This window comes from Carassius gibelio, chromosome A24 (genome assembly GCF_023724105.1).
Source record: "Carassius gibelio isolate Cgi1373 ecotype wild population from Czech Republic chromosome A24, carGib1.2-hapl.c, whole genome shotgun sequence".
Classification (NCBI taxonomy): Eukaryota; Metazoa; Chordata; class Actinopteri; order Cypriniformes; family Cyprinidae; genus Carassius; species Carassius gibelio.
The window spans coordinates 21,420,199-21,433,063 of NC_068394.1; the positions used below are offsets into that span (position 1 = coordinate 21,420,199).

General features: G+C 39.2%; 1 protein-coding gene across 9 annotated transcripts in view; it reads right to left on the reverse strand.

Annotated features, from left to right (window-relative positions):
- mak (male germ cell-associated kinase) overlaps nucleotides 1–12,865 on the reverse strand; it is a 52,179-nt gene that overhangs the window by 14,122 nt on the left and 25,192 nt on the right. For 7 of the 9 annotated variants that reach the window (XR_008151011.1, XM_052542374.1, XM_052542372.1 and 4 more), the window contains 2 exons: nucleotides 2,996–3,050; nucleotides 2,440–2,561 (listed from right to left, as the gene is read on the reverse strand). Coding sequence is in view for 7 of the 9 variants with exons in the window: in XM_052542374.1 (XP_052398334.1) it covers nucleotides 2,440–2,561; nucleotides 2,996–3,050 (177 nt within the window). In the remaining 2 variants the exon portion in view is untranslated. Of the gene's footprint in view, nucleotides 1–2,091; nucleotides 2,172–2,439; nucleotides 2,562–2,995; nucleotides 3,051–12,865 lie in introns of those variants that run through there. The other 2 variants (XM_052542370.1, XM_052542375.1) reach the window with 2 other exon arrangements.

Below are 12,865 nucleotides of genomic sequence, written 5' to 3' on the forward strand. Positions count from 1 at the left end.
AGACAGAGGATAAGAAAAGTACAGCCCTACAAGATGTGTGAGACTGAGTGCTTTTTCTCATTGATTAAAGCTCTTAAAAAGGTGCTATAAGTTAAAAAAGCTACCGCTGAAGAAACATTAGCTTCTTTGAAGGGATCATATCATGGAAAAATAAATTGGATTTATTTTAAGTGGTCATTGTACCATGAAAACATACTTCAACTTGCAGGACTCAAAACACCATTCTTAGTACAAAAAAATAATAAAAATAAACAAAAAAAATTAAAATAAAAACATTTGGGTTATTTCGAGTCAAATCAACCAAATTTCAGAAACTTCCCAGGCTCAAATATTTGATAACACACAAATAAATAAATAAATAAATAAATAAATAACAAATAATAAACAAAACCTAAACATTACAATATATCATCATATATATTTAGAGAGTAGTTTAGTTTTAAATCTCAGGTGAAATTTTTAATTTTGTAATAGTGAACTACTTGGTAAATATTAGTGGTGGGCCATTATCGGTGTTAATGTGCTGCGTTAATGGGAGACTCTTATCGGGCGATAAAAAAAATATCGCCGTTAATCTATTCTCAAAGTTGGGTTGGGAGCTGGGTCTATACTAAGCAAGCTGTGATGACTTTCACCTTGATATTTTAGCGTGGATGTATACCTAACCAATTGCACTGTAGGGGGCGAGAACGAGTCTTCGAAACTGTGTGTATGACTACTGTGATATTACCACATCAAACGTGACGTGCTAACATGGATGCAGCTGAAGCCTTCCCAATGGAAACCTCAACAAGACTCACGCCTGTTTAACACATATTCCGTCTGCAGTGTGTATGCTGTCCATGTGGTTGTCGTATGTGGTGCAGCATGGACTCGATGTGCTTTCACACAGGACGCGTTTGCAGTCCGCTACTCAGTACGTAAACAATCATAGAACGGAGTATGTGTTAAACAGCAGAAGGTTGTTTGCACCTTGTGCAATGTGGAATTAGTTTACTGCTTTCTCAAGCAGTTTGTAATGCATTTTGGAAACAGGAGATGAGCCCCTGATCTAATGCACCACCTAGCTTGATAAACCCCTTCTCAAAGACTTACTTTTTGTCAATGTTTTATTTGGGTAGCATACATATTCTGAATGCCTTCAGCAGAATTCAAATGACCCATTTTAATCTAGATTAATCTAGATTAATTTCAAGATCACAGTGAGATTAATCTAGATTAAAAAATTAATCTATGCCCACCACTAGTAAATATACACCCATGACATTTAATAATTTTTCTAATATTAATATTTTTTTCCCCTAATTTTTGTATTTGTTTGTACAAGAACAAAATCTAAATAAATATATTACCAATATTTTAAAAACATTATGTAAAATGTGATCAAAGGTTGTCAAAATGTTGTTTCTGGATGCGAATAGCACCTGTTCTTCCAAATATTTTTTCTGATAAATATCAACAGTAAGGCTAATTCACACCCCATCAACAGCACCAACCAATGGCAAATATCACCAGATTAAATTACGTCACTTCTCAGACATTCCATGACTCAAATGAATGGCAACTGAACATGAACATGAACAATTGCCAACCAGCAACAGATGCCAAAGGGGTATGCGACAAATACAGACAAAAGTGTCAGACATAGATTAGCATTTGTCGTGCAAGGTGAATTATCCTTTAGAAAGGAGTAACTAAAATTGAAAGATTTTATAAATTTTTTTTATAAGATCCCTAATTATTTTGCCTACCGTGAGGCACTGATATGGAAGGCTCGAAGACACTAACATAATCAGTGAACTTCAGAGGGGAAAAATATTTTAATAAACATGATATGAACCCTTTAACTGCTCATAATACAATGGGTCTGAAGGGAAGACATGGGAATTTCAGGTTTTTTGGGATTTAAACATTTTGGCAGCAGCTGAGATACTCACACATCCTGTCACCACACAGATACAAGAACAACTGAGTCTTCAGCAAAAATAGTCCCAAGATTCAGTCTGTAGTAGGCCCTGAGACATTTGATACAGGACTCAGACTCAGTTGTTCTAGTTTGTTGGACACAAATATGACAGCCCTGTGACCTACCATGTTTATGAATAAATGATAGTCCCTGCAATATCTGAAAGCTTATATTCCTGACGACTGACTCTGGGAACAATTTGGTTCTGGAGACAGAGAATCAGCACAGCTGTCAAAAAGTGCCATTTATCAAGCACAGAGACAACCATTTCAAAATGTTTTAACCAAGGTTAAGTTTGACTTCAAGGGATAGTTGGAAATGTTTTGAGTTTCTTTCTTGTGGTTAAACAAAGAGTTTCAGGTCACCATTGGCTTCCATAGATAGTATTGAACTATTCATTTCCTTTGTATATTATGCATCATGGGGCCTTAATAAATATGAAATAGCAGATGGAATATGGAATTTCTTCATACCTGTCTTTCATGAGCTGGTAGAGGTTTTCTTTCATGTATTCAAAGACAAAGTACAAGTGGTCATTCTCTCGTATCACCTCCTTTAACTTCACCACATTAGCATGATTCAGTTTCTTCAGTGACTGAAACATAAAAATGAAGAATACCAGTAGAAACACTATGAACCCCCAGATTTTACAGTTGTGCCTGTGTCCTTTTACACCGTATCTTAACCAGCTGCGACAACAATATTTGACACGCAAAACATTCTATTTCGGCAACATCACGGCTGGGAGCAAGAATAATAAAAAATAAAAAACTATGTACCCAATGACAAATCATAGTTTGAAAGTAAGGAAATGAAGCAAAGAAGAACGGCCAAACTGTGAATGGTGTACAAACAAGTGGATGTCATGACAAAGACTGTATCTGTAAATATGTACATATTTTTATTAATTTAATAATGTTGTCGCATTGTGGTTAGAGCACAGTGTAAATCCTAAATGTCTGATGACAATTTTTTTTTTTTAGTTTTTAAGGAATTAATGAAAGCTTCAATCATCCTCTGAGATCATACCTTGACCTCCCTTAAATTCATGCACTCCTCCCAAGAGTAGAACTTCCTCTTCATTCTGTGAGAAACACAATGATCATTATATCTCCATGGTTTCATTGCCAACAAACTGCTCAAATAAACCAGTCAATCATCAGAATCTACCTCCATGTTATAGAACAATGCTAATATTAATATTACTTACATAGTTAACTTTAATATAGCACTATGAATCAGTCTTACAGTCTCACAGTTGATTCAACAATCATAATTTAATCACAATAAACACAATATCAGCATCATCACTGATCACAGAATTCTCCATGTGGCATTTGTGTGGTAAAATATTCCTGTTAATTAAGTGTGTGCAATATGACGATTTTTGATCGTGGACAATAAAAATGTCTCCATGATCTGCTTTTGAAGAAATATCGTAGTATCATGCTACAGCACACATTCTATCAGCTGCAGTTCTGGCGCCTCCGTCATATACTGTACAACGACACGTGTATTCACAGCAGTTTATGTGCTTTCACATGTTTCATTCGTGCGCTGGTCTGACTTGTGAATTTTCTGAGCACCTCATACTACCAAAGTGCATGCGCTAAAGCCTGTCAAACAGCATCTGATTATTGAACTAAGTTATCTTTTGCGCTAATACCGTCAAAACACTCAAGGTTTACATGTAGACTCAGTTGGTTATGTCTAAAATGAAAGTAAACAGTTGAGAGAAAAACATATAAGTGTCTGTATATTAGATGTGTGACGGTCTTAAAGGGTTACTCCATCCAAAAATAATTACCCCCATGTCGTTCCAAACGGGAACACAATTTAATATATTTTGGATGAAAACCCGTAGGCTTGAGACTGTCCCATAGACTGCCAAATAAATAAGAATGTCAAGGTCCAGGAAAGTATGAACAGCATCATCAAAATAGTCCATCTGTCATCAGTGATTCAACCCTAACATTATGAAGCAACGACAGTACTTCTTGTACACAAAGAAATAAAAAATAATGACTTTAACAATTCCTCTCCTCTGTCTCTCCAAATCAGCGTAGCACCATTTTGGCAAATCAAATAGCACTCAGATTTGCCAAAATGGTGCTATACTGATTTGGAGAGACAAAGAAGAGAGCAACTGTTGAATTAAGTTGTTATTTTTGTTTTCTTTGTGTAAAAAATATTCTCATCACTTCATAATGTTACAGCAGGCCTATTAAACATGCAGCCTACTGTCATTACTGTTAAGGGATAGATCACCCTAAAATTTCATTTCTGTCATTATTTACTCACGGTCACGTTGTCCCAAAGCTGTATTAATTTCTTTCTTGTGCTGAACACAAAAGAAGATATTTTGAAGAATGTGTGTAACCAAACAGATGATCATAGCAAAAAATAGTATCAAAATCACTTTGGACCAGGAACTGTTTGGTTTTCCACATTCCTCAAAATAGCATTTATGTTCAGAAGAAAAAGAAACCCATTCAGGTTTAAAACCACTTCTAAGTGAGTAAATGGTGATATAAAAATAAAACACTATGACACAATTGACAATTTTTATTTTTGGCTGAACTGTTCCTTTAACGTTAATAAAACAACAAAACACAAAAAGAAAAACCACTCACTGCTCTTGACTGAATAAAGTTAATACAGTTGCTTTAAAAATCATACACCTATTGTACCTGAAAATAAATCACCTTTTTATTTTGTGTAGTTGTAATGTTTTTTTTTTTTTTTTTGTCATTCTTTTATCTTTGTTTTTAAAAAATAAGAACAACATTTTTTATCTCCACCCTCTTTGGCCTAAATATCTGCCATTCTTTTCTTTTTTTTTTTACCTTGAAAGGCTTTGTCTTTGTAATAGGGAAATTAGTTTGGCTGTAATACTCAGACAACTTGCAAAATAGTAAAACCAACATGACAAAGAATTTTGATAAAATCATGAATCGTGATATGTCTAAAATAAATTGTGATATATTTTGTTTCCATATCGCCCACCCCTACTGTTAATTATTAGGCATATTATAATTATTAACTATTATTAAGCATTTATAGACATGAACTGAACTCTATTGGGGTTAGAAAACACGTTTCAGGACCTACTCATTGTCGAAAGCATACTCTAGATTTAATACTCTAGATTTAATACTGTCACATGGAATTGATGTTGATAGTGTTGAAATTATGCAGCCAAGTGATGATCTCAGATCCTTATTTAGTTTTGTGCAAACTTCATATAGCCAAAATTGACAATTCTACTTCTTGTTACAAGTATGGTAGAACCATCACTTCTACCAAAACAGACTGCTTTTTAAGTTATCTTCCTGATGTATCCGAATTCCTTAGCATATCCAAAACCTCAGAACAACTTGATGATGTAACAGAAACTATGGACTCTCTCTTTTCTAGCATTTTAAATACAGTTGCTCCTTTATGAAGGTTAAGGAAACCAGTATGACACCATGGTATAATGAGCACACTCGCACCCTAAAGAGAGCAGACCGAAAATGGAGCGCAGCTGGAGGAAAACAAAACTAGAGGTATTTCGTATTGCTTGGCAGGAAAGTAACCTATCCTACAGAAAAGCATTAAAAACTGCTAGATCCGATTACTTTTCTTCTCTTTTAGAAGAAAACAAACATAACCCCAGGTATTTATTCAATACAGTGGCTAAATTAACAAAAAAATAAAGCCTCAACAAGTGTTGACATTTCCCAACATCACAGCAGTAATGACTTTATGAGCTACTTTACTTCTAAAATCGATACTATTAGAGATAAAATTGTAACCATTCAGCCACCAGCTACAGTATCCCATCAGACTATAGACCCCCTGAGGAACAGTTTAGGGCTGAAACGATTCCTCGAGTAACTCGATTACAAAAAATAATCGAGGCAAATTCCTCTGCCTCGAAGCTTCTTTTAATTTATTTTAAATCTCACATCAGGTTCTTTCGCAATTATTTTTTTACAGCGTCTGCTGTCTCACTAAATAAGGATATGAACACATGAACAACATCTCCAGAACTGCTCTGACAATCACTTCATGAGCATTTGACTTTTTGATTTGAGTAAAACTAACGTCACATCACATACACAGAACTGTAAAGGAACGTCAACCCGTCAAAATAAAAGTCCGGTTTAGATTAAAGTCAAGTATTTGCCAGAGATGTATTACTATTGTTCAGCAGAACGTACTAAGCCAACTACTCTTTTAAAGAAAAAAAAATAATAATAGTTTTTTCAATAATTAAAAGATCAATTAAATTAACGTTTTATGTGTTTAATGTGCATCTCAGAAAATGCTTTATTTAAAACCCCAATGGAATGGCACTTAAATGCAATTAATTCATCTGTCAACTTTACTGTCAAGTACAGACAGAGAAACAATGGGTACTAATTAAATGTTTATTTTTGATGTATGCATTGCATTCTATGCATTTATTATTTTAGCATATTAGCCCGGTCCTGTCAACACTGCACTGGCTCCCTATCAAACATCGTATAGATTTTAAAATATTGCTTATTACTTACAAAGCCCTGAATGGTTTAGCACCTCAGTATTTGAATGAGCTCCTTTTATATTATAATCCTCTACGTCCGCTACATTCTCAAAACTCAGGCAATTTGATAATACCTAGAATATCAAAATCAACTGCGGGCGGCAGATCCTTTTCCTATTTGGTGCCTAAACTCTGGAATAACCTACCTAACATTGTTCGGGAGGCAGATACACTCTTGCAGTTTAAATCTAGATTAAAGACCCATCTTTTTAACCTGGCTTACACATAACATACTAATATGCTTTTAATATCCAAATCCATTAAAGGATTTTAGGCTGCATTAATTAGGTAAACCAGAACCGGGAACACTTCCCATAACACCCGATGCACTTGCTACATCATTAGAAGAATGGCATCTACGCTAATATTAGTCTGTTTCTCTCTTATTTCGAGGTCACCGTAGCCACCAGATCCAGTCTGTATCCAGATCAGAGGGTAACTGCAGTCACCCAGATCCAGTACGTATCCAGACCAGATGTTGGATCAGCACCTAGAAAGGACTTCTACATCCCTGAAAGACAGCGGAGACCAGGACAACTAGAGCCCCAGATACAGATCCCCTGTAAAGACCTTGTCTCAGACGACCACCAGGACAAGACCACAAGAAACAGATGATTCTTCTGCACAATCTCACTTTGCTGCAGCCTGGAATTGAACTGCTGGTTTCCTCTGGTCAGAGGAGAACTGGCCCCCCAACTGAGCCTGGTTTCTCCCAAGGTTTTTTTCTCCATTCTGTCACCGATGGAGTTTCGGTTCCTTTCCGCCGTCCCCTCTGGCGTGCTTCATTGGGGTCACTTCATCTACAGCAATATCATTGACTTGATTGCAAATAATTGCACAGACAGTATTTAAACTGAACAGATATGACATCACTAACTTCAATGATGAACTGTCTTTAACTGTCATTTTGCATTATTGATACACTGTTTTCCTAATGAATGTTGTTCAGTTGCTTTGACGCAATGTATTTTGTTTAAAGAGCTATATAAATAAAGGTGACTTGACTTGACTATTATGTATAGTTATATGGTGCAAATGCGCTTTGCAGGGCTGTGGCCTGCGGGACACAGGACAGAAAGGCTATCCTAATAACTTGTTAATTAATTCCTACGACTTATTAATTTGTGAAACCTGTCCATGTTTCATTAATTTTGTTCCCTAAGTAACCCATGATTCAACTGAAATAAGGGAAAAAATTAATCGATTTAATTCTTAATTCATGGATTTAAAAAAAATGATTAAAAGTGATTAAAAGTGAAAGATAATAAAATAAACCTGTACAATTAGAGTGTTAGAGGGTGAGGATTTAGGAAAAGAAACAATGCCTAAAATGTTATTGAATTTGTGGAAATTCGTGACCAACTGGCAAACCAGAACAAAGCCACATAAATGAAAGCTATAGCCTCGAATGGCACCCCAGAGACATGGTCGCAATCTAACATTTTCCAGTTAACCTATTATTCATCTAATAAACAAAGCTTTTATACGACACTTGTCACAATCAGAGCTTACAATTTGTAAATAAATAATTGCTGGAATCAAAACAGCAATTAATAGGCGCTGTGACTGTTTGTTTGCTTTATTTTACAAGAGCACAAATCTTCTGTGTTTATTGTAAGTGTGCACAAATGAAAGTAAACACTTCTGTGTAATTTTTTTTTTTTTAATGTCTCAGCTGTTTCGATCGTGCCAGAGCCTGGTGCACATGTATTCCAGCAATTCAAACTTACATCGCAGTCTGTTCATTATCAAAATAAAAACCAAATAAAAACTAAACATGTAAAAGGTTACACTAGTCAGTTTAAATAGAACGTAGTATACTGGTTCACTCTGCTGTTATGCGAAGGACGTTTTTGCTCATATGAAGAGGATGATCTTTTATGTTGATATGCAAATGTGTGTAAAGTACATGCCTAGGTTACATTATAAATAATAGTTTAACATTCAAATACATTGTGAATATGGAAATATTTGGATTTGTGCCAAATGAGACATGAGCAATTACCTCCAAATAAATTTAGCCAAACCCGCGCTCGCTTGTCTTCGTCTGCACGCTTTGTCACTATCTAATGGACTGCATGCTGGATTTTTTTAAACAAATAGGCCTACCGGAATGCAAAACTTCTAAGTCTGACATTTTCCAGAACAGAATCCAGCAGGATCAAATTAAGTACTGGTCATAATAATCACATAAAAAGATGTGAACAACAGTGTGTTTTGCTGCAGCGCTGATGGAAGCTGTTCACTTATTGTGCAGCACAGCCACACGCAGTTATGTTTGGGATAATTTTATTTTAAAATGCCATAATGTCAGTTGAAAACATTGCAATTGTGTTTTGAAAAAGAACAACGAGCACCACAAAACCATTTAAAGAGGCGCGTTCAGCGGTCTCCGTGTGGGATAGAAGACTGAAATGATCTTAATCATATCTATTCATTTTATAATAATGCTACTAGAATTTTATTAAGACAAAAACCCCTTTTAATTCAAGTGAGAAAGCGTTATGTGTGTGTGTGTGTGTGTGTGTGTGTGTGTGTGTGTGTGTCTGCGTGTGTGCGTGTGTGGCTTTTGCACATCATGTCATGCCGGTGACTGTGCCACTGCAATATACGCATTTTGCAGTATTAAGGTTAACGATTAATCGATTAATTGATTGTTAATTTAAACGACATTCTGACATCCCTAGTTTCTATACTTGAGCAGCCCTCGTCTTTTCCTACATTTACATTTGCATTTAACCATTTATAATTTTGCAGACACTTTTATCCAAAGCGACTTACAAATGAGCACAAAAGAAGCAAACAAACGAACAAAAGAGCAACAATATGTAAAGGTTGGTACACACCAAGCAGACTTCAAAGAACTAGCAGTAACAAAAGCCAACAGTGTTGTCACCTCGAGTTGGCAACGTCGGGCCAAAAAGGTGCGCTCAACACACCGCACAGACTGCAGCCGACAGCAAACTAACTAACTAGAGTTGTCCATATCTGCAGCTATTAATAGTATGTATCCGTCATTCAATTTGTGTCAGATACTAATGTCAAGTGTTTGAGTAAGATAGATACTCTTAGGGTAAAACATACAAACCCAAAAGGCTGAAAAATATTAGGCACTTCAGGAGGAAAAACACAAGCACAATTACTGTAAACCATACCACTGACATGGTTTTCATTACTAAACAGAGTAAGAGTCTTCTTTCCCTTAAAGGCAATCTGCTAATCTCTCTTCAGAATAGGTACATTACATCTAATATTCTCCTGAAGTTGTTCCCATTTTCTTTGCATAATCTGATTTCTAAGTAGAAAAAAATCATCTTCAACGAGAAAAATTATGTTTTGCACTAGTAATTTATCCGATGTGAAGGGAGTGAGGTGAGATGTGAGGTGCTTGATGTGTCAGTGAGAATAAAAAGAGGCTTTAGTGGCAGAGGAAGTTATAACATTTTGATAAAAGTTTCAAAAGTTAAATGACATGCAACTGTGAATGTGTTATGGGTGGCATGGTTCAACTTTTTCATGGTTTGGTTTGTTTCGCGGTTTTAGAGTAACAGTTTCGGTACAGTTCGGTATGTGCTGTTTATGGAAAAACTATACTTTCTAATAAAAACAAAAAATGAATATTCTATCCAACTACAAGCAACAGCACAAACTAATACAAAAGAGTAAAGATACAAAAAATAAAAAAACAATGATTTTCAGTTTTTTTAGGGAGGTCTAGCATTAGTTTTTAGGTACAGAAATTGAATAAAGTAATTAAATGTAAAACAGCATTGCATATTAGACTATGTTTTAAAGATTATTCTTTAGTGAGTGATTTCTTTGTTGTTGCTGTTCGATTAATATAAATGTCACTTTAAGAGAATACACTGATACAGTAGGCCTACGTTCAGCCGGCTAGGTCTGCTTCACCAAGACGGGCATTTTGACATAATTTTTATGTGAATTTATCCATTTAAACACAATACTTCAGAGAGAGCTTAATTTTTGCATGCGTTCTGAGGCGCACTTCGGATAAGCACACTCACAAATTTTCCCACTGCACGTGCGAGCTCGCCTCCTCTGGCTCTTAAAGGCCATGTTGCAGGTTAAACACCACTTTCGATTAATGGGTACATAAATCACTCAAGATATGTATATCATTTTTAAAATGTCTCAAAAATGGTCTTAAATACCTATTTTTTAAGTTTTTGGTTGTAGCGATATTAAGCTCAAGATCAGCTGAGAAGGAAGGAGAACGGAGTCGCCGTTTCTGAGGCTCGTGGGAATATTTATTAGCTCAAAAAGAAAACAAAACTCGTGCCACATGCGCATCAATCACGTTCACTGAACACTATTCTGGGTTACGGTCTCTCCCGCACGTCTGCTGCTTCCTCCCACGAGTCCTCAGCTCTCTCTGTCTCTGCCGGTTCGCGGGAGACTTAAATGCCGATTCCCCACGCCAATCACTGCAACGAGAAGCAGGTGTTACTTGTTTCTCACTTGAGCCACTTACCACCGCTCGTCTCCTCACTCTCTCTCCCGTCGCAGACCTCGCTGAACCACGCCTCCGCCGCCACATACCCCCACCGCCCGACTCAGGCCGGGGAGCCATCCGGCCTGCAGCCCCCCATTCCTGGAGAGGAAGTCGGCCACAGCCATCTGCGCCCCCGGCCTGTGAATCACCTTGAACTTAAACGGCTGCAGAGCCAGATACCAACGAGTGATTCGCGCGTTGGTATCCTTCATGCGGTGGAGCCACTGGAGGGGCGCATGGTCCGAGCAGAGGGTGAACTCCCGCCCCAGGAGGTAATAGCGAAGGGTGAGAACCGCCCACCTGATGGCCAAACACTCCTTTTCTATGGTGCTGTACTTAGTCTCTCTCTTTGAGAGCTTTCGACTAATGTACAGCACCGGCCGGTCCACCCCCTCCACCTCCTGGGACAGGACTGCGCCCAGCCCCCTGTCCGACGCGTCAGTCTGCAAAAAAAAGGGGACAGAAAAATTAGGAGAGTGCAGGAGCGGTCAGCCACACAGGGCACCCTTAACCCGGGTGAAAGCCTGTTGGCACCGCTCCGTCCACTGGACCGTATCTGGTACCCCCTTTTTAGTGAGGTCAGTCAGCGGGCTGGTGAGGTCCGAATAGTCAGGGATAAACCTCCTGTAATATCCCGCCAGCCCCAGGAACTGCCTCACCTCCTTTTTGGTCTTGGGCCTGGGGCAGGCTGCAATCGCTGCCGTCTTGTCAATTTGGGGACGCACCTGCCCGTGACCCAAGTGGAAGCCCAGATACCTTACCTCCACCCGCCCAACTGCGCACTTCTTCGGATTGGCCGTTAGCCCCGCCCGTCTCAGCGCCCCAAGTACGGCCCTCACATGCTCCATATGCCGCTGCCAGTCTCCACTATAGATGATAATATCATCCAGATAGGCCGCGGCATATGCAGCATATGTGGGACTCCTCGATTACTCCCATCCCTAGCATAGCTTCTAATTCCGCCTGAACTACCTTTTTTTTGTGTTCAGGTAATCTATATGGCCGGCTGCGAACCACCACGCCCGGCTCGGTCTCAATATGTTGCTGAATCAAATTAGTACGACCCGGCAGAGGCGAAAACACGTCGGCAAATTCGGACTGCAACCGCCCGATGTCAGTGAGCTGCGAGGGCGAGAGGTGATCCCCCCCTGGGGCCAGGGCGAGGGATTTCTCTTTGACAAACGCTTCTGGCCCGAGATCCTCCTCTCCGCTCACTGCCGTCGCTAACAGCACTGACGCCTCCGCACTCCATTTTTTGAGGAGGTTGAGGTGGTAAATTTGGCGCGCGTTGCCCCGATCCGTTCGTACTACTTCATAATTGAGATCCCCTATCCGCTGTGTGACCTCAAAGGGTCCTAGGAGAAGGAACAGACTTTGGGGTAGGGGAAGAGAGAAATGTAGGGGAAGAGAGAGAGAGAGAGATAGCTGGAAGGGGTTCGCCGACCCCGGAACAAGCCGCCAGCTGGTCCTCCGCCAGTTGGATGGCCAGATCCAGCGACGCCGGCCGGTGGCTCTGGACCCACTGAGCAGTCTTTTTCGGGAGACGGGAGACGAACTGCTCCAGTACCACCGTGTTGATGATACTCTCGGCGTCGCTTCCTCCGGCCAACAGCCATTTGCGGCATGAGTCCCGGAGCTGCTGGGCCAGGACAAAGGGCCGGCCCGCTTCGGCCAGGTCCAGCGACCGGAAGCGCTGACGATGCGGCTCGGGGCTGAGGCCGACCCTTTGGAGAATAGCTCTTTTTAGGTCGGCATACACCATGAGGTTCGGGACGGGCAGTTGTTGGGCCGCCTTCTGGGCCTCTCCTGACAGCAG